The following is a 21,841-nucleotide window of genomic DNA, read 5'->3' as shown; positions in this document are numbered from 1 at the left end:
GTTATATATCTTTTTCTTCGTTCATACACATTTATCTTCAATTTATTAAAGAAAACGTCTCTTGTGTGCTGAAATTCAAGCCCTGAAATCTAAGTCTGGTTTGCCAAATGGAAATTCTTCCAGCTCCTAAGACATCTCTCCTAAGACTTGGGAATCAGAACTCATAATAGTCATTGAAAGATTGTCAGACCATCACTACATGTACATTTAGTAGCATTATGCAATAAACACAATTTCCTAGCAAATATATGTTGAAGTCCTACCATAAGCAATAGCAATGCCTGCAGCAGATCCTGACTTTATTGCAAGGCCGGCGAAACTCCCTCTCCTCACACAATTTTCCTCAAGTATAAATGATGGTTCTGGCAGTATCTGCTCTGGGCTGTGACATATCATGTACTTGCACAGGAAATCATAGAAATGAAGGTCCATTTTCATTTTAAATTCTATGGGCCATGGAACACATCTCAGCACCGATGTATAGTTGGCTGGGCTTGCTCCGCTTGCATCTGGCAGCAGAGACAGCTCAGAGCAGAGAGTGGCTGAGGGAGAAATGGAAGCAATGACAACAGTAATGCCTCTGTTCCTCAGCACAGAAGTTCTAGGAGAACCTTGGTATTATTTCCTGTTCATTCCCAAAATACTCTGCATGAGTTAAGCTGCCTCTAGTTGATTAAATACCCTTGCTGTATCTAAGTGTGTTTTCTGTGGACTTTGAAATTTTCTATTTATTTTCCTCAGCATCATCTGGTACATCCTTGTTCTCCATTACCCATATACTGTAAGTTGCCTGTAAATGTACTGCATGCATCAAACTGCTCCAAAATACAAAGAACTATACTTTTATCTTTAATGACTACAAAATAATCTTCAGTCTAGTATGGAATATGATCAGAACTCTCTGCTAAGATCAAATATTATAACAACTGACCTGGTTACAAAGGTTCATTAGATAATTCCTCAGTTAACACTACATACAGGAAATGAGACTCCATCTTCAGAAATCATCTTTCAGTGACAGAGAGCTTCTATACAGTGTAGACTGGCACCAGCTCTTTCACAGTAATCAGTTCTACAAGCAGGGTGCTGGGCTGGCATGCCTGTAGAGGCTGGCATTTTACCAGCCCTTCTCCTTTGCTCCACACAGAAGCAGCAGCAACAGATGTTAACTCTAGAGAGAGGCAAGTGAAGGTTTGCAGCTCCTCGAGCTCTGTATATAGTTAGGCATTGTTTGTAGTCATTTGAACAGTCATTCCCAGTTTCCTTCCTCAAAAACACATAAAGGCAAGCACAGCACCCCACACACACAGCCCAGGGAATAGCACAGCTTCAGAATGGCTTGTACACAGCTAGCAGCATGCATGCTACAAAGTTTCAAAGGAAACTGGAAATTATCTGGGAAAACACGGAATCTATGCAAAAATAGTGCTGAAATACTCACAGTCACTCCAGGCAATTCTCTTAGATGTACTGGCAGTCATGACAGATCTCTTGATTGGCAGCTCCTCTTTGCTTTCTTCTTAAACCCTGAGGAATTATTATGTTTTAAGAAATTTAAAATATTGCCATGCAAAGGTAAATATGAACTGGAAATGAGCTCCACAGGTCCAGCCAATAATAAACTGCAGAAGGATGAGATCAAGATTTTCCTCATGAGATCAAGATTTTTCTCAAGAAAAATAATAGTATGAAGTAAAAATAGCTACTCCCTATCTCAAGAAAGGCTGAAGTCAAATTTGACAGTGAGCCCCATACTCAAAAATGAGAAAGTAGGAAATTGGTAATATCATTTCTCTTCCTTCACTCTAAATTATAATAAAAAAGAGACAATATACTAGAAAAATAACTGTGGTGTTTTGGCCTGCTGTCAGCCGGTTGTATTATATTCTATTATTGCTTTGCAGTATACCTTACCTTTGTTATAATCCAATTTATGACTAAACCTGGGAGTATCTGAGACACAATTTTGTGAAGAGAGTCACAACTTTGCCTATAAGACTACAAGATGATTCACAAAGACAAAGAATTATGTGTGTATACATGTACAAGAATGTGGTATAAGGCCCAACTGTGAATAAGACACAGCACATGAACAGAAAACAAAACACTAGACAAAGCAAGGTAGCATATATTGGCTGAGAGTACTGCTTTGAGGCATCATGCTTTGTCATTTACTTGGTTCTTCTTTTAATAAATAAGATGAATGAATGAGGGATATTTATGAACCACTTAGCAGGCACAGCTGTTAGCTATTGTCATCAAGCAGTTTTTCCCACAGGAAAAGGAAAAATGGGATAAAATATTAACCCAAGGACTTAGTCTCTTCCCTCTTTCTTTATTACAGAATGGAACATGCTATTTATTCCTCTCATATGGGTTTAAATACCCATATGGAAACATATAAAGCATTCCAGTCTTTGTCCTGCTCATGCAGAAAGACATGAACAGTGTAAAAGGAAGGGAGGACTTTAAAAAAACAGGACTCTGTTCTGCATCCTAACTCCCCAGGTGTTGTGCAGAAGATGCTCCCCAGCAGCACAGCTCCTGACTAGCCTAGACTTGGAATCAGCACAGTAAAAAGGAGCCCTTGCCACAGGGGAGCCATGGCAGAAAACAGCCATAGTGAATGGCTATAGCAAGCCACCAAGCTTGTGCCATTTCTCTCTCAGAATGCAGAAACGGTGCCACAACACTCTCACAGTAGTAGCTGAGACACATTTCAGGCAGCAGCCTGCATCAGAGAATGAATCCCAGGTGCCATCACATTTTCCAGATGCCCAGGGGTGTAGCCTCCAGCACCACGCTCGGCTGCTTGAAGAGCACCTGGATATGAAACACTGCCTCTGTATGAAAAGGAGCATTTGAAAGGAGACAAAGCAACTTTCAATGGAAACTGCAACTTTTACCTCAAGTCTTGGAAACAGCAAGTTCAAAACTGATGACAGCTGGGATAACCTTCAGCCCAAGATCTGAATCCAAACAGGTTATTTTCAAATGATGAACCAGAGTTCATCTGGGCACCTCTAAGCTTTCCACTCGGGCCAGTGCAAACAAACCACAAAAACTTTCACCCAGCACCTGCTCAGAGTTTGTAAGACACGTGTGGATGGCAGTGTTTGCTGAGGCCATTCCACTTGGCTGCCCCTCACAGGAGGGAATGCTTCGGGAAAGCCCACACTCCCTATAGCACAAGAAGCCACCACACACCATCCAAAACACTGAATCTCCAGTGAAAGGGGGGGGGGGGGGGGGCTGAGGTGGGCGGCTGCCCACTGAAGAAACTGAATCACAGAATCACAGAACAGGAAAGGTTGGAAGGGACCACAGTGGGTCATCTGGTCAACCTCCCTGCTGAAGCAGGGTTGTCCTAGAGCATATGGCACAGGATTGCATCCAGACAATTCAGGAGTATCTCCAGAAGTGAGACTCCACAATCCCTCTGAACAATCTGTTCCAGCACACGGTCTCTCACACGGGAAAGAAGTTCTTCCACATGCTCAGCTTCTGCCCGTTGCCTCGTGTCCTAGTGGTTGGCAGCACCGAGAAGAGCCTGGCTCCATCCTCTTGGCACCCCCCTTTAGATATTTATACATACTGATAAGGTTTCCTCTCAAATGGGTCAGAGGGGTCAAAACCCCAGCAGGGCCTGAAGCGGGGGTGCGGAGCAAGGGCCAGGGTGAGGCATGGCCATGCCACTCAACGGCGCTGCGCCCTCGCAGCGGCCACCTGAGGTAACCGGCCGCGTCCCCGGATACGCCGCATGGAAACGGGCGGGGGAGAGAAGCCGGGGCCTCCGCGGTGAAGGACCACGGCTCGGCGGCACACCTCCCGCCGGTGCCGAGGCCGCGCCGCCGCCTCTGCCGCCGCCTCTCCTCCCCCAGCCCGGCGGCCCTCACCTGCCTCCGGCCGCGCCACCGCCCGCCCGCCCTCAGTGCGCCTGTGAACCCGGAGACCGCCCGGTTGCTACGGCACGGCCTCGCCTCAGCCCCGCGCCCCAACCACCGGGCGGGGAGGAGGGAAAGCGCGAGGGCAGAGCGGCCCGAGGGCGGCCCGCGGGACGGCACAGGGCGCGGGCACGGGCGGCTCCGGGGCCGCTGCCGCTGGCCCGGCCACTGCTGCTGTTCCCCCCGCCCCTGCCGCTGGTCCCCCCTTGCCTTTGCCACCGCCCCTGCCGCTGTCCTGGCCACTGCTCCTGCCCCTGCCGCTGGCCCAGCCACTGCTGCTGCTGCCGCGGGGAAATCCATGCGAAGTAAAGTCATTGTCAACAGGCGCCGGGACAACGCCGTGCATTCATTCATTTGGGAGCCAGAAATACACAGGCCAACTCAGTCGCAGAAATCTATATATAGCAGATTCGAGCTTTTTGTTCTTGTTAATTCTTAATTTAGGCTAAGCCGTTGACAATATTTATGCCAAGAGCAACCACGCTTGTCCTTTAAAGTCAGAGGAACAGTACACCCTGGCTAGGGAGTTGCTGTGCTCCCAGAATCACACAGAACCACAGAATGGGTCAGGTTGGAAGGGACCACAGTGGATCATCTGGTCCAACCTCCCTGCTCAAGCAGGGTTGTCCTAGAGCAAATGGGACAGGACTGCGTCCAGATGGTTCTTGAATATCTCCAGTGAGGAAGGCTCCACAACCTCTGTGGGCAACAGTTCCAGTGCACAGTCACCCGCATAGTAAAGAAGTTCTTCCACACATTCAGGTGGAACTTCCTGTGCATCAGTTTCTGCCCGTTGCCTCATGTCCTAGGGGTTGGCAGCACTGAGAAGTGCCTGGCTCCATCCTCTTGACACCCCCCCTTTAGATATTTATACACAATAATGAGGTCCCCTCTCAGTCATCTCTTCTTGAGGCTAAACAGACCCAATTCCTTCACTCTTCTCCCAGAGAAGCCAAACTAAAAATTATTCTAGTGTAGTAAAATATACAAAAAGATGTGCACCGTAATACCTGAACATAGTATTAAAAAGCTCCCATTGATGTCAGATAGTCAGAACCCCAGGTCTGGCTGGGTTTGGTCCGTAGTTTGTGAGTGCAGTTTCCAGCTGAGAGATAGTGCTGAGCTTTACACTTTCCCTGTTTTGCTCTGGTTTACTATGCAATCACAGAGTAATAAAAGATCCGTCACTTTACAGGATCAACGGATCAGCCTTATCTACATATTGATGTCCATATGGAAAGACACACCCACAGGCCGTCTTGCAGCACACCAAAGCACTGACTTCAGCTCTCCGGGATTGGTAAACAGTGATACGCAAGAAAAGTTCCTTACAAGGCATGCAGTTGGAATGGGAACATGACTTCCTGGAGCTCCAGCTTCTCATACAGTTGGAACCAAGGGTTTGAAGACTAGCCTAGGCATGGCAAGTCATTCGGGATTGCACAACTCTTGCCCTGAGGTATAGAAAAGGCATTTATTTCTCAGGCATGAAACATTTTCTCATTATATCATTAAAAATAGTAGGTACTAAATGTTCTCAGGATCCTTTCAGACACCATGACTGCCATAGTGCAAGCTTCTGTAGAGACCCACATTTTTTGGTGGGAGGCTTAAAAAATTTCTCCTGAAAGTGTAAAGGCAATGGATTTATAAGTAGATGCCCAAAAATCAAACTGGTGAATCTGTTGATTCATTATGCTACTTCCGGCAACAGAAATTTTTTTATCTAACACCTAAAATTCCTCACTCAGGTAATCTTTTCTCCACTATACAGTAAAACTACATCCATTCTCATGCCTAAACATCTGTAAATGTAGTAATTAGAAGTTTAAAAAAAAAAAAGGGTTATATGTGCTGAAACTTTCTATTCATAGGGTGTGCCAGAAGCGTTCACTCAAGGCTTGGCTATGCTAAACAAAATGTTTTGCAAGAAAACATTCCTCCCAATGCTTTGAACTGCAAGGTTTATAGAACCGCCTGACAAGCCCAGGGGCAAAGGCTGACAAATGCAAAGCTACTTCTGGCTCCCACAGGCTTCGTGATCAACTGACTGTCGTCTCTTAGGTAAAGTTCTTAGGAAAATAAAATGCTTCCTGCACATCACATAAACGTTGTTCCTTGTTCAAGTCAAAACCCTGCCTTGACCATTGTCCGCTCTGCAACTTGTGTGGAAAATGAGGAATGTATTCTCCATATGCTGCCTGCTGAATGGGGCAGGGCTGACTAATATAGGAGGCGGAGATCCTAGTGAGTTGGAAGTGAGAATTCACTCCTCGTACAGGGATGATAAAATTAAATCTGGAGCCATTATGTCATCTGACCTTTAGGCTGGATGACAAAGTAATATCATTCATCAGAGAATGCATTGCAACATGGGTCTGAGACTGCATTAGCAAGCATGACTTTGTCCTGACTCCAGTATTTCACCTATCGATAGATATATTTGATCACTTTTTCTTATGGCTAAAAATCGGCATTGTAAGCATTTTCTCTGTGTATTTCTCTATATTTTTCCATAGCAGTGCTTAGAACATGAAACTCTTGGCTTGTGTTTTTTGATGATTCCTTTTCAACAAAAATAAAAACATAATCCACTCTTTTTCTGTCTTCCATTTAAGAAAAAAAACTCTTTAACATAATCTCTTTTTCTGTTAGATAATTAAAACTACATTTAACATAAATTTGCAAAAATTCTTTATCCATGCAAAGCATTGTACATGGTGCATCTAATCTAACTGCTAATGTATTAAGAAAGAGACAGTCTCTCATAGTGATACACAGGATCAGTAGGTAAGGATACTTATGGCACTGATGCTTATGGCTGTGATAGTACAAAGAATGAAGCTTCACCAGGAAGTTTAATGCTGTCACACATCCTTCCCGTGAGTGTCATGCTTCCTGTTGACTCTCAAAGAGAGACAGGAATTTGTTGCAAGGGGTAAGGAAAAGAACAAAAGCAAGATGGACTGAACCTGAGTTAATGCTGCCCTTAGACACATCATTTACAGTGATTGTCTAAAAAAAAACCCAAAAGATCACATATACCTCAGTTAATCAGCACAAAGTATATAAAGCATAAAAAAAGTCAAAGAAGTAAAATATTTTAAATACTGTTTTCAGGTGTATGTTGTTCTCACCCTTCAAGGGCCTCCTAAAAAAATTCTAAAAAAATTCTTGATAGTATGTCTGCAAAACCCAGAGGTAAATCAGTTAGCCATAGAAGAGTTGCCTCTGGTATCAGCAGCAGTGTAGTGGCATGAGCGTGGGATTTCACCTGTTCCTGCCTAGAAGTCAGGCAATCAAGGCAGGACAGAGTACTGGGCAGAAGAGCTGGGTTTAGAACAGGCTCAATCGCATCTATACAGCATTGCATTGTACATTTACCCGAAGTATTTTAAGTTTCCAGACACCCTTTAAATTGCTCCTTCAGTTTTTAAGGTAAGTCCTTAAGTTCTGCATGTCAGAACTGTGCAGCCTACAGCTTGGGACTGACTTATAGCCCCTGGGCCCTTTAGTCTATCTGTTGTGAACTTAGAAAGAAGTAATCACACTTTTGGGTGAGGACATTGCAGGGAGGTGGCATGAAATGAAAAAACAGGCACTGTGTAGTGGGGATGAAGGAAGGCATGGTAAAGGGCAAATGGGGATAAACTAAAATTTTAGGGGTAAAAGCAAGAGACAGGAGGGGAGCTAAGAAGAATGTGATTGATGTGCGATGGGAGAAGCAAGAATTCAAGCTGTAGAAATGGGATCCATATTAAAGATGTGGATACACTTAATAGGAAAATTGGAAAGGGCTGGACTGGCATGGTGGAAGTGAAGTGTATAAAGGCTTTTTACCCCTTGCCCCACAATCTCCATAACAAATCAGATGCACTGGATAAACTGAGTCCCATACTGTAGGAGCACTGAACTGGAGGAGGAAGGCACGGGAACAGGAGACTACTGTCACTGTGCCTAGATCTAACCAAACTGTAGTATCTGTAGGACTAAAATGCTAGCCATAGAGTAATAATGCAAAGCCAGGCATCTCCTCTGGATGTGTAGTGCCCATGTTTAAAAATCTAGTTTCAGGCCTTGAGGAAAGAGAGTCGTGTTTCCAAAAGAAGCCAGCAACTGGTTGTCTTCAACAGCGCACCTGTATTTTTGAGTTGTACATGTTTTCTCTACTTAGTCATCCACTGCTGCTTCCCGAATCTGCCATGTGCAGTCTTGCAAGAAGGGTAGTTGCTGAATATGCACATACCATTCTGCAGCTTTTAATTTTATTTCTTCCTTACAGTTTTCTTTAGATCTATACTTAACTAGAAGTGTTTCCAAACTGACAGAAGCAAACAGAAACTTCTCCATCCCTGCAAATTTGTCTTCCAGTCACCACATGTAGCACAATCGGGTATTAATGGAGGTGCACTTGTCACTGGAGAAGCAATGCTGCTTGGAACAGTGCATAACAGACCAATCAGAATTTAAAATAAAAATAATAATAAAAAGAAAAGATAGCAGATCTCCATGACCTTTGTTTTTAAGATAGGCACAGCACATCAAGGTTTGCCACTCCCTGGTACCCACACGGTGTTTGTGTCTTCTGGAATGGAGGATGAAAGATACAAACATTGCTGATTCTTCACTGCTATGGGGTAATATTGCCTTACTTAGATCACATGAATTTCTTTCCAGGTAGCCTGCTTGCACAAGCACGAAAGCATGCTATCAGGCACCATGCCCATACTGGAGAGACCATACTGAAAGGAGGAGTATGAGGCATGAAATGCATGGAAGTGCTTCCTGTCTTCCTCAGCAAATAAAGAAGAGGGTCTCACAGCTCTTGTTCTTTCCCAAGTTCATTGTCAGTGATGTCCTTCTTCCCATTTTTGGAAGTCACTCTTGTTTGCAGCTTACCCTTGAACTGAGGAGTTCTTTTTTAGGTGAGTGGAAAGAAGAGAATTGGTTTCTTATTCTAGTGAGGAATCATCTCATTATTTGCCATGACATTTTCCTATCTCTGTCTTCCCATCACAGGATGATTCTAGTTAAAAAGTGTAGAAAGTCCCCTATGCTCCCACTTACATCTGCTTGCTAATATCCTTTGGTCTGTGAACCCCCAGGACAGGGCATTGAAGAAATCTAGTAGTTTATCGAGAAATGAGGTATGCCAGTAGAGGTAAAGAGTCTGGGAAGCATAGGGAAGCATATAGAGCAAAAATGAGAAAGTAAGGTGATTGGTTTTTTTCCCAATGCTAGTACAAGAGATAAATGAAGGAGACTAAGCTAGCCACTCATAATTCTAGTTTAAAAAAGGGAACAAAGTTCTTAAATGTGAGAACAGTGAGGACATGGAACAGATTTAAAGCTGGAGAATTGGTGGGATACAAGCAGCTTAAAAGGTTGATATACAAGGGAGCAAAGTGACCAAGACGGTCCTGTCCATTCATCTGTTCTTAGGAGTAGGCATGCTAAGTGCAAGACAGAAAATGAAAGATGATAATGAGGCATAAATGGTGAGACAGGAGGAGTGAGTGTGTGAAAGAATGAATGAATGAATTGCACTGGAGGGGAAATTTTCAATGGAGTATTTGAAATAAGAGCATGTAAAACCCAAACTAAAATGTGCTTTGGGTTCAGACACTCATTTTGCACCATCATAAAAACACTGAATGTGTATCAGCACAGCTGATACACACATAGCCACAGAAGTTTACAGTGAAGATGCTTCAATTGTTTGGGTACCAGAAGAGTTCAAAAATCTAACAAATATTTTGCCAGCACATTTAAAAGCTAGTAAATAGCTTAGCAAGCTGAATACACTAGGATAAGCCAAAGCTAAAAGTTTGTTCTTTCAAGGCGAGACAGAGAATGAACAATTTCCTCCAGTAAGGGATGGTTTGGCTTATCATAAGTACCAGGGAGCAACAGTGTGCAGTGGTTTGTGGAAACCAGAAGATTGAGGTTTGGTCACAAACTATTATAGTGCAAATGAAGTGCCTGTCTTCAAAAACACTGAAATCTTTCTGGGAGCCTCAGGTGTGAAAGGGTAGAGAGAGGTCATGTGTGACAAAGTTATTAAGATACCTCAGAGTCCCTGGGATTCCAGTCAGTTTGGAGGCAATTTTTTGATAGTATCTAAAGGCTGAATCAACTCAAAGGACATTGTTTTATAATGATACAGCCTTTATGAAAGTCAGGTTGCTTTATTTATAAATATCTAGAGCCACACTGCACCCACAGATTTCCAGCTGTACTGTGTCCCTAGCATTCACACTCAAATCAAATCATCAATGCATGCACAAGGAATTCTGCCATTCTATTTGATTTTCTTGAGCATGTGCCAGGGTGTTACATACACTTCTATCATGTTTTCTGCCTTCTATAGAGAAATATGCATTCACTAGAAATCCTTGTTACAGTGATTAAGCCTATGAGATCAGGGAATGTTGGGAATGCGAGAAAAAAAGATCAGTAATTGTTAAAAACGATATTTTTAATTAGAAATTGCCCATCTTGTATAGCAGATAACAGAGGATCTTCACTGTAACAGCAAATCAAAGTGAGTATGTTGAGATTTCTAATCAAGTCGAGACAAGAAATACTGTAATATTGTTGTATTACTGCCAAAACTATAGATAGCAAGGGTGGGGTAAGAGAGGCACCAAATGAGGAAAATAATAGCAAGACCCTGAAGCGATGGCTGCTCCAGGTGGAGGCAGCGTGAGGGTGAGCAGCAGGCAGCTACAGATGAAAGCAAGCACAACAGGAGACAGGGGAGAAGAATCCAGAGTAAAGGGAGTTTCCCCAAAATATTCCACTACCATTCTACAAGGTATATAGTATGTAACAATAAATTCCACATTTTAATGTGCAAACGAAAACCTACATCAGTAAGCTGCTCCAGTATAGACCAGGTTGGATATTTTACCGTGAACAACTGTGAAACCAGCTTCTTCCATTTTAGATAAAGTTGATCTGGACTCATCTGTTCTTCAGCCATTAGATATACAGCAAAGGACAGTGTATCGGCTTGAAAAATGATTTAGGCTAACCAGTATTAGTTTCTTTCATGCAGAAGATAGTGTTGCGGTGTTACCAAGCAAGATAACTGGTGGTAAAAATTGCTCATGGCATGTTGACGGTCACTTAGGCCCACAAAAAAGGATTTGCCTCGTGACTTCAGACATCTATGAAATGGGTGATTAATCAGAGCTAGTCACCTGCCCTCCTTGCCAAGTCAGTGGAGAGCAGCCATCTTCCCACACCCACGTATGCCCTGCCTGTCCAGGCTGAGCGTGCCAGCTTGCAACTCTGCGAAGTAGGAAATGTTTGCAGGCTCTCCAACATTGCAAGTTATGTGAATGATGGGCAGTTGAGGTCCTGCCAGTGGGCTCTGACTGGTGCAAGGGGCCAAGAGAGACACACCTTCATGTGTGTCAGTGAGAGAGGAGGATGCTTTCAAGTGCGGTGATCTGTGCCCCAGCAGCAGAGAGCTCACTGTTCGTTGTGCTTTCACCCTCCACATCTGCACCAACCCTCCATAAAGCAGCAGGGAAGATGGAACCCAGAATGTGGGCGAAGGCCTCACAGCTCTGCCAAACCCGATCTGCTGAGGGTTATGTGCCAAAAGGAAAGATTTCAAAGCTGCCTCCTAAATCTTAAACTGAGATTGCAAGGCTTGCTCTTAGAAGGCGTCAAAAAATATTTGTCTCCATTTCATAAATGCAGCATCAGCCCAACAATAATCACTGATTTATAAATATTCATCCTGAAAGCAACATTTATACCCAGTCACTGTGTTTATACTGAGACCCATGTTTTGAACAATAGGTGAATTACTACCTTCATTCATTCTAAGGGTTATTTGGCCAAAAGAAATATATCATAGATGACAGTTCTTTACTCAGAGAGATGCACACTGGACAGTTACTTCATTTAAAAAAAATACCTGCTGTGTAATTTTCAAAATGTAGAATATTTAAGGATTAGCTTTCTCTTCATTGGCAGATAAACAGTCTTTTCACATTGTATGAGTTACATTAGATTCAAGAGGAGACATTAAACCTATAATGCTATATTTTAAAACATTTTATTGTATTCTAACAATATAAAATAGATTTGGTGTTAATAAAATCCGGCACAACATTTTGATAAAACAAGAAAAGAAATACATTAAACAATTAAAACCTATTTTTCATCTCTTAGTTTTCATATATTTCCTTACTATATTTGTGATGGATATATTGCTTAGAGTACTGGATATATTGCTTAGAGTACTTTTAGGCAGGACTTTGTGTTTAAATAACTTCATCTCTCTCCTCACTTTAAAGGATTTAAAATATTTTACTACCATTGAGCTCATTCAGAAGAGATTGGTAACCTCAGTGCATTGTAATTCCAGTCAAAGCACAATTAAGATAATAATTCTCAAGTCTGTATAACTCTTTACAGCATAGTTTCATAAATATTCTACAGAGTTACGAAATAATTAATTGATAACAATTTTCATGAAGTACTTGCTGACATTTTAATCCACTGTCATGGGGCAGGAGATGCCTCACAGAGATAGCACAATTGAGACACTGCTCAGGTGATTTATAAGTTGGCCCTGGTTCCTCCTGCTGGATTGTCATAGGATGTCCATGAAAAGGAGAGTAACATGCATTGTTCTGTAGTAACCATCAAAGAAGCTGTATTTAGTGACATCTGCACCTATGGTCCTGCAGGTGAGGATTTTGAGTGCACGTGGGTTTAGAACAAGGAAGGAGCCAGAGAACTGATTTTGGAGGGAATGTTTTATTATCGTCAGGGAAGTGCATTTTGCAAGGGCTTTGAAAGGCGATTAATAGCATTAAGACAACAACAACAACAAAAAAGACTTTTTATGTCATGACTGAAGAACCTGTAGACTAGGCTTTTTGTTTTAATCAGTGCCTTTTGTTTCTTTCCATCCTGGCTGCCAGCTTCATCCCATGGAACAGGAGCTGGGATGTCTGTTCACAGCTGTCTCACTGCATGGCTGGCAGGAGGTGCTGATGCTGAGCTGAAACCAATTCACAGCCTGCTTTTGGGAAGCAGATGCATGGATGTAATTATGCTAATCAGTGCACTTTTGCCCCTCCCACTTTTCTCAGCACTTCCAGATGCAGTACTTTTATTGTAATTGAAACAGTAATATGTGACATTAATTTTAATTTTCTGTGATACCCCCACAGTTGGTGTGTGTCTTCATAACTCAGGGCCCATTTTACAGATGACTCACGTAGTAGTCAAGGTTATTAATTTGTTACAAGACTGCCTGGAATCCAAGATTTTACAGTGTTTCTACTTTGCTCACAGACTTAAAATCTGGAGCCGCTCATGTTGCTTATTAGTTGAGCAAAATAATTAGAAGTGTTAGTGTAACTATTGTTATTTAGGGCCCCGGGCCATGGCATTCCATGCTGGAGATTCAATGGAGTCTCTTATCCCATCTGGGTGGCTCAGAGCTTCATCTAGGCCAGGAAGTACCTTTCTTCATGAGAAGTCCCACAGGCTGTGATGGAGCAACTGAAGTACACCCCCATGCCACATGAGTCAGGACACCAGAATGTGCCCTTTAGGTGCTAATTAAAGTCCACTTCACATACAGGAATATACTTCCAATTAACATAGTAGCTCTGGAATGTATTGTGGGATGTGGAGAAGAGCAGGAGCTATTGCAGAAAAAAGTAATCGGCACGTTAAAATAACAAGATCCTTGTGATTAGTCTGTGTGGTCGTATGAATTATCCCACGGTAACCCAGCTCCAAGTTCCAAAATTGATGGTCATGTGAAGGTTTTTCCGGGACTTCCAAGAGCTGGGCTTCTCAACAGTCCAAAAATCTGAGGAAATTATGCTTTTTCAGTTTCCTTCTCTTGAGCTTCCCATGTCACTGCATGGTAAAGAGCCAAAATTACTGTCTTTTCAAAAAACTTGAGGAAAAATTTATAAAGGACAAAGAAATATGTCATTCAGAATGGTGTCCTGGGGAAAAAAAAAATCTAAAAACCTCCTTTCATGAGTAACCTCAAAGTTTATTTTTTTGTTTTGAAATTACTTCTTATTTTGGAATTTCACTTGGATTAGAGATCCAAAGAGTCTGCCAATTCAAGTCTCAGTTGTGATTCAGCTGTTACTCATCCATAAAATGAATAACTTTATGTCCTGTTTCTTAATTCTTAGAAGATTATAATGAATTTATCATTACCTTTCTTTATCCTTTCTCAAACACTAGCCAAAGCACTATTCAATAGAGAAATAAGGAGACAGTCTATCTGAAAGACTCTGCTGAAGCCCAGGATGTTTATTTTTCTACAGAGAGCTACTGTATTTTGCTTTTATTCTACTTTGCTTAAGAAAACACTGTAGCAAGCCTTTCCACCATTTTGCACCTAAAAGCTCTGAATCCTGTACCAAAGATCCACTTCAATTAGAAAACCTCTGCCATCAAGTGATTCCCAGTGTGCCCATGACATTTGTAAGCAATAATCACATCAGACTCCATTTCCTGAAGCTACCTTCATTGCCTTCAGATGCACTTAAATTCTGCTGTCTTCAAGTTATCTTGCAATGAATATTTACATAAAGCTGTGGTTTCAATTGTGTCCACACTTTGTGATCTGTGCCAGAAAAATAAAGGGTCTCAACACCAAAGAAGGTTTTTCAGTTTAGCCATAAAGTGAGCACAAATACACTCTAAGATGTAGGTAGCTAGCAAAAGGGTGCTGGCCCTTACAGTTCATATGCTTTTTGTGAAATCACTTATTTTGACATGTATTTAAACAAGCACATGATGACAGTACACAACAACTACTGAGTATCTTTGTGTTTCTAGTATTGTTATTGTGTCATCTTGGTAAGCATAGAAAATGCTGTTGCCTCCAACGGCAAACAAGGAGCTCTTTAGTAAACTGCTACAGAAAGTCCTGCTCTCCCTCTTTTGAGTTCTTGGTAAAGAGTCCTCTCAGAGACTCCATTAGTCTTCCCCTTTCAGGTCTTCCCAGAGCACTCTCAAAGAAAGAGAAGAAATCTCACTGCTGTAAAACCTTTGGACACAAACTATAAACAAGCAGTACAAAAATTGTGCCAAAAAGTATCCGGTTTTGAAAAATATTATCAGCATCCTGGAAACCAGAAGCCAGAATGAGCTAGCCTTTAGCCTTGGTTAAATACACTGAACTGAGGGAACTGATGGGCTGAATGAGAACAGATCATGAGCCCACACCAAGACAGAAACATGTTTCACCCCCTCTGAAGAGGACATATTTGGATGGATCTGCACATGTAGCAAGAAAAATAGAATTCTTTTGCAGTGCTCCAACAGTCTTCTCTTTCAATTATTTGCTTTACCTTGTCCTGTGATTTCTAGCACTCTGGAGAAATTCACACTTGGAACACACAACTATATAATCAGGATTTTTGGGGAAGAGATTCATAAAATTAATAAGAGATAAAAGAAAGCTTGAGAAGATGTTCACATCTGAGAATGAAGAATCCAACTATTACAATGTATATTACCTATTCCTGAAAATCTTCCCAGTTGATCACTATGCTGAAAAATATGTGAAAATGTAAGCATGAGTGACTGTCAGCATCCCCGTGACACAGAATAACAGTGATAAAATAGGTAAGAGTCAAACACAAGGCATTGTGTTTGAAAGATGATTCCTGGTTTAATTTTGAGAGGGGAAGCCAAGCCTACAGCCCATTTAATTTTATTGTACTGAGCAGTTGTATCCTTTTTATTCTTTACAGTGTCCTCTACCACACCAGTTTAATGAATGGAAGGCTGCAGGAACTGCATTCATTTTTGAGACTGGCTGCTGAGGGACAGTTATAATGAGGGCTGATAGGAACAGGTGGAGAAAATGGCCAGGATATAGCAATTTAATAGATTTTATATAAAAATATAGCATGGCACTTAAGAGCTCCAGCTCTCAGCAATTAGTGAAAGTAGAAGGTGATTACAGCCCTGTTATGGCAGATGTCTTCCTCTCTCAGTAGTCCCAGTGCCTGCACATACCTGCAGTACTGCACCAATTACCATCCTTTGCGACGAAATCCCTTTCATTTGCATTGAATTAGGTCATTGCCCAGTTGCTTTTCCCACAAGCACAGAAAAGTGCAGAGATGCTTAGAAAAAGAGAGGAAGGATACTTCCCATTTCCCAAAGAAGCAGAGACTGGCAAGTAAAACATCTAAGAAATGATGCTAAGTGTAAAACAATCCTGCTTTTCTACTTCTGTTTTCTTATTCCCACTGATCTGCACTGCTTCTCAAAACATAAACCTGCTCAATATAAGTATAACCACAGGATCAAGGACAGCAAAATATTAACAGCTGCACATTAACAATGACAGGCTAAGCCAATTAAGCTGTAATTAAAACACAGCATAGCCTGACAAAGGTGGCTTCATTAGAAGAATGACTATGGTGGAGGCTGTTTGCATACTCTGCCATTGGCTTGCAGGAGGAATGTCTGCCTTCTGTTAAGTTCTGGGTATTGGGCTGGTGTCACAAACAGGAGTGTAGGGTTCCCGAGTAACACTTAATCTTGCCAGAGTGCTTTACAAATATGAGGCTAATCTCATGGCACCATGAGGAGGTAGGTGTTATCTCCTTCTGCCCAAAGTCAAATGACTTGTGTAGTTGCACACATGGAGTCTCCAGGGAAGGGTCAGAAAGAGAATACAGAATATTGTTGGGGTTTTTTTCTGTCTTATCCTAATTGCTCCCTACTGAAACCATTGTTAACTGCAGAACTCGTTTTCTTTCCTCAGAAACTGAATGGTATAATTTGCCCTGAATGCCATGAATGCCAGATAGTGCCTTAAATGCAGCTGCTTCAATTCAGCACTGAGGAACATCTAGCATTTAAGGATTATTTTATTGCTTGTTGCCTACTATGGCTTCAACCAGGCTTTCCATCTCAGATTGTAAAACTGGATTCATGTTACTATCCGAAACTAGCAGTGGCACAAACTAGTTTTACAAATCAGAAAAAAACTATTTTCCAGCTATTCCAGCTATTTTTGCCGAGCAGTGAAGAAAGTCCACCAGCAGCAAAATGTCTGCTTATGTAATCAGCTTCAGTTAACTGGGGCTGGGTGTTCATATGATTAGTTTAAAATATTTAATTAATGTTTATAAGAACCTCCCATGGGTTCTTAGTGCTCCATGTTGCACTTGAGTTGCCTTTCATAGATAAGACTGTAAGAGAACAGCCCCATAACTGCTTTGTAGAGAGGGAGACTGACAAATGTAAAAAAACCCCTTTCTTATACATTTATTGTAGCTCCTGTTTTACGAGTGCCTCTCTCTAACTGTTAAACAGCAGCTGTTTTCTTACAGGCACCACAGCAGAAAAGAGACTTGAAAACACATTACAAATAGATGAGATGACCTCAGGGGCTTCTTTCATGCAGAAGAGGATGCCAAAGAGGAAGGTGTTATAAAGGGAAAGGAGATAATAAAGTATCATCACAGATATCACATTTAAAAGGGCAGCAAGACATGTAACCTATTGTTATCAAATCTTAATCTTCCTGACAGGTGTTTGCTTAATAAAACACAAGGAGTTGTGGATTTTCAGTTCAGCTTAGAGTTAGTGAGGTCTTCACCAAGGTTGTGGGTTTGATCCCTGTATGGGCCATTCACTTAAGAGTTGGACTCAATGATCCTTGTGGGTCCCTTCCAACTCAGAATATTCTGTGATTCTGTGATCTGTGATTTTAAAACAAGCTGTAGCACTTGCTTGAATTAATGCATTTCCCAGCCCCATAGCATAGCTGAAGCAGAAAAATCTCTTGGAAAAGTATTTCCTTTGGATTTTGAAGTTACTTGTGAATGAGAAGCAATCTTTGGCAACTTGTCCAGGTGTTATTTTCCTTTCCAGCTTAAAAGATTTACCACGACAACACTGGTAAGCTTGTGTTATCCTTAAAACTTGTTTTTCACGCTGCATTCTCCTTCTTGCTCGTTACTCTAATGGCACTTTCATAAACATCACATTTCTTTCTGCGTATTCTCAGCCTGTGAAGACCTGCGTGAACTACACAACTGTCATAAATTATAGGAGTGCAGCTGAAGGCAGCAGTGGTAACATCAGGCCCTGCATACAGAGTCCTATTTTTAAATTTCTGTTTTGTTGAGAAGGGAGGGGGTTTCCTGTGAGCATAATGAAGTGGTGCTTGGCTGCATGCTACAGATAATTTCTCATGCAAATTTTACCCAAGTCTGTTCTTATGGTTCGCTTATCGCCTTGAATGGAGAAAATAAAGTCAACCATATGGTACAATAGTTCATTATTTATAAATAAATATGTGATATGTCATCTTCATAACAAAAACCAAAAAACATAAAATAAGTTTCTCCAGAGAAACAGACGTATGAAAATAATATACAACTGCAACACAGCTCTAACCCATCTAAGCCAGAATCTGTTGGAATCTCAAGGAATTTCCCTGCAGCCATCGGTGTGCACTGGGCCAGGCTCAGGATTTTCTGAGCATCAGCTGCTAAGAACCTCAACTATCCTGCTCCCCAAACACAGTTTTTGTAGTTTACTATAGTACATCAGTGAGATGCTCATCCCAAGACCTTATTATGTGACTCAAGAAACCATGGGAAACAATACTCTAAAATGTTTAATTTCATCATTGAATCTTTCCAATAAATGCAATGAGATTCAGTCATTCATTATCTACCCCAAAAGTGGATTAAAATGTGCCCACCACTGAAATAAAAACAAAGCTTTTAAGGTAATCTCAGTAATAAACCAGCCAGTCATCTCTTTCAGGTCTGAAAATATATGTGCTGCAATAAAAAAAATTATTATAATTGTTAATTAGCTCAGTATAGTTAATTGATGTGTTCTGCAGCATCCTTAGAATTTAAATTCTGCAATTGAAAGTAATAAATTAAATAAAATTAAGAAACATACTTTAATTTTTAATCCCATTATACCTGCACTGTATTTTAAGCATTAGGGAGCCTGAAATTCACAGTAGACATTTAATGAATAATCAGACCTGGAGATATAATTTGTCATAGCCAAAGAAAGGGCTTGGTAAAAACCAAGCCTGACAAGTTAATTAAGTCTGAATATATTGGATAGTAGGAATATTTGCTGGCATTTATATATTTTTTTTTGTTTTAAAATTTTTTTGACATATAGAAAAAATAAGAAACAACTAAGAGAGTCTACAGCATATAGAATTACAAATCTTGAAAAATATTTAAATATTTAATAGTGTAAGGGGGGTACTTTTGAATTGGATGATCAGTGGAGCATAGAGGCGTGAGAAAGGAATCATATTAGGATGTGAAACCAGCTAGAGTATGGTACAATGTAACTTCATGGCACAAGCTAATTGTAAGGTCCATTGTGCTTTTTAGCAAGTCAGCTTGATATCCCCTATTATCAGAGCTGAGTTCTTCCTTGGTTTTGCTACATACTGCAAGATGGATACATCTACCCTTGAAACACAATGGTAGAGGTCATACATAGGGGTGAGAAAGATGATGATGGGAGGAAGATTATGTGGGCAGGGGTCGCTCGCCCCTTGCCCTACAAGTAGGGTATGCGCAGACTGTTGCCATGAGGTAATGATTAGGCGGGGTTTGGCTGCCACTCAGGCATCACCTTATACTGCGTACTGGCCCTACATAGTGTAATGTGGAACTGATAAAAATGGGGTGTCGGGGCTGCTGAGCTGAGCGATACTCATCCTGCCACCGAGACTGTGTTGCTCCGCGGGGACGCCCGCTAAGCCTGGGTACCGACCAGCTGCTGCAGATCCTGACAGCCCTGGCCTGTCTGTGTGGGCAAGCACAGTTTATTGATAGGAAGCAACTGAGAGAACAAACTTTTTAATATCCCTTTAGTGTCACTTTAATTCCCCTTTTATTATTGAATATTGCCATAGTATTTCCCTTTAATTTCTCCTTTTACTAACCAATATCGTGTTAATAGTTATCCATAATTGTGTTAAGATCCCTTTTTCGGTATCCCTTTAACACCCCCCCCTTTTCACTAGTTAATACTGTATTAAAGGCTGTTCATAGTATTTGTTTTAATGTCACCCGATAAGGTAGTTATTTTGTATCCCTTTTTTAGTTTTTTATTCCTCTTGCTAAGTTTATTACTATTATTATTATTATCACTGTAATAAAAGATATTTTATGTGTTTGAATATTTCTGACACTTGTCTTTATTCCGGACATGTATCCAAACGAACTGTTACAAATAGCTACCGGATGCATTTTTTCATGCTTTTCATACAAAATTTCCTTCTCAGAAAACCCAGACAATATTTAAAAGAGTATTTTCATAAATGGCTTGGCCTTACAACCCTTTAACCTCATGAGTCATTCCAGATCATGCTAAAGCTTACTCATGAGGAGGAATGTAATTTTTGGGCCCTTAGCATCTGACCTCACAAAGTATGATGCAAACTTTACCACCACGAGTGAGAAAACTAAGTGCAGTGGCAGGGTGCTGGATTCTCTTGCTGGAAGAGATGAAGCTTTTGTGCTACTTCATAGGTAGCTCCCTCTGTCTTCTATCACCTCTATCCATGTGCAAAGAAGCTCAAGTGAATCAAATGCTTGCAAGATCCAGCCATAAGTGTTCCAACTCCTAAAGGACCTAGACTGGCAACACACTGAGTCTTCTCCAAACTGGCTGTGTACCTCCAAACTTTCATTAATGTTTTTTTTAGAGGGTTGGCATTGCCAGGAACTGCCTTACAAAACCTGAAATCCTTGCCTTCACACAGATCATGAAATGTTTCTCTCTCTCTCTCCCGCCCTCCCTCCACACAGACAGACACCCATACACACACATAGACATACATGTCTATACATGCACCTATGGGTGTAAGGGTGTATGCCTCTGCGTGTATATACACATTAAAGGTGGGCTTGTTTGCTTCCTCTTTTTTAGGCTTCAGGAAGCCTACAGTCTCAAATTCTTCCACGATGGCTGCCAACATCATTCTTTGACAGGAGGGGAAGGACAAGAGGGAATAATCTCATAAAATCCCATGACTCAGCTGGGATTCAAGATAAAACCTTGTCATTCATAAAGAACATGTGAACACTGACAGCGACTGAACCAAGTCCACAGCACAAGTTAGCAATGCTTACATGGTTTCCCATTTTGAACTTTTGTATTTTGAGATATATTTTTGCTGCTACAAAAGAACAGGTAATAAGAAACTTGGTATTTCTGTGACATTAAGAAACTGTTATCCTTTAAGTATTATTGATCTTTCCAAGCAGTTAAAGGTTTTACCCTTGGCTAGTGGTTTGTTGAAATACAGCAAAAGATATACTTTGTAGAAGTTGTCCCAAATCAATCTCCTGATACCAAAAAGCCACGTCTAGTAAAACCATGTGGTCATAAAACCTCCCTGCAGCTGTTGCCTTTGCAGTGGACCCTGTCCAGATCCTCCCTCGCAGCACAGAGAACATAACAGAAGATATACTGCAGCCTGGGATGCTCTATTCTATAGGTAATTTTTCTTCTGGGATCAAAGCTGAGAGAGAACTCCTATTCCATTTCACGCTCTCTCCTTGTAATAGCTCTCTGACTGCAAATGAGGGATCTTCCCACTGTTATGTAGGAGAGACTACTGTGACAACCCAAATCACAATCCATGCTGTGACTAAAGTCAAGTTCTTTGGGCCTCTACAACTACAATGCTGCGATGATGAGTGGTACTTTCTCCACCCACACATATGCTCCCAAGGCATAGTATTTATCCCCATTCTTCCTCCATGTAACAGCTACAGGCTGGATTAGTAAATAAAGCAAGCATGGAGCCTGGAATGGGAGGTTAAACATTGTGCTGGAAAGTCAGCAATTTTAGTCATCGGGTAAAATCT

The 21,841-nt window shown here is 41.4% G+C and overlaps 1 protein-coding gene and 2 long non-coding RNA genes across 14 annotated transcripts in view; 1 reads left to right on the top strand and 2 right to left on the bottom strand.

The window, feature by feature from the left end:
- VWA3B (von Willebrand factor A domain containing 3B) overlaps positions 1-4,019 on the bottom strand; it is a 72,548-nt gene extending 68,529 nt beyond the window's left edge. For 10 of the 12 annotated variants that reach the window (XR_004355603.1, XM_032680678.1, XM_032680689.1 and 7 more), the window contains exons 1-2: positions 3,897-4,019; positions 1,442-1,527 (exon numbers count right to left, since the gene is read on the bottom strand). Coding sequence is in view for 11 of the 12 variants with exons in the window: in XM_032680678.1 (XP_032536569.1) it covers positions 1,442-1,481 (40 nt within the window). In the remaining variant the exon portion in view is untranslated. Of the gene's footprint in view, positions 1-1,441; positions 1,528-3,472; positions 3,648-3,700; positions 3,822-3,896 lie in introns of those variants that run through there. The other 2 variants (XM_032680681.1, XM_032680680.1) reach the window with 2 other exon arrangements.
- Positions 174-20,137, top strand: LOC116783284. The gene is made up of 4 exons (XR_004355615.1): positions 174-183; positions 6,802-6,810; positions 7,643-7,645; positions 19,204-20,137. It is a non-coding gene; the product is annotated as an uncharacterized LOC116783284 (long non-coding RNA).
- Positions 13,015-21,841, bottom strand: part of LOC116783283 — a 26,431-nt gene continuing 17,604 nt past the window's right edge. The window contains exon 4 of the long non-coding RNA XR_004355607.1: positions 13,015-13,844. This is a non-coding gene — a long non-coding RNA (uncharacterized LOC116783283). The remainder of the gene's footprint in view (positions 13,845-21,841) is intronic.

This window comes from Chiroxiphia lanceolata, chromosome 2 (genome assembly GCF_009829145.1).
Source record: "Chiroxiphia lanceolata isolate bChiLan1 chromosome 2, bChiLan1.pri, whole genome shotgun sequence".
In the NCBI taxonomy this organism is placed as follows: domain Eukaryota; kingdom Metazoa; phylum Chordata; class Aves; order Passeriformes; family Pipridae; genus Chiroxiphia; species Chiroxiphia lanceolata.
The sequence above is the reverse complement of the archived record's forward strand: the minus strand, read 5'-3'. Positions and strand labels throughout refer to the sequence as shown.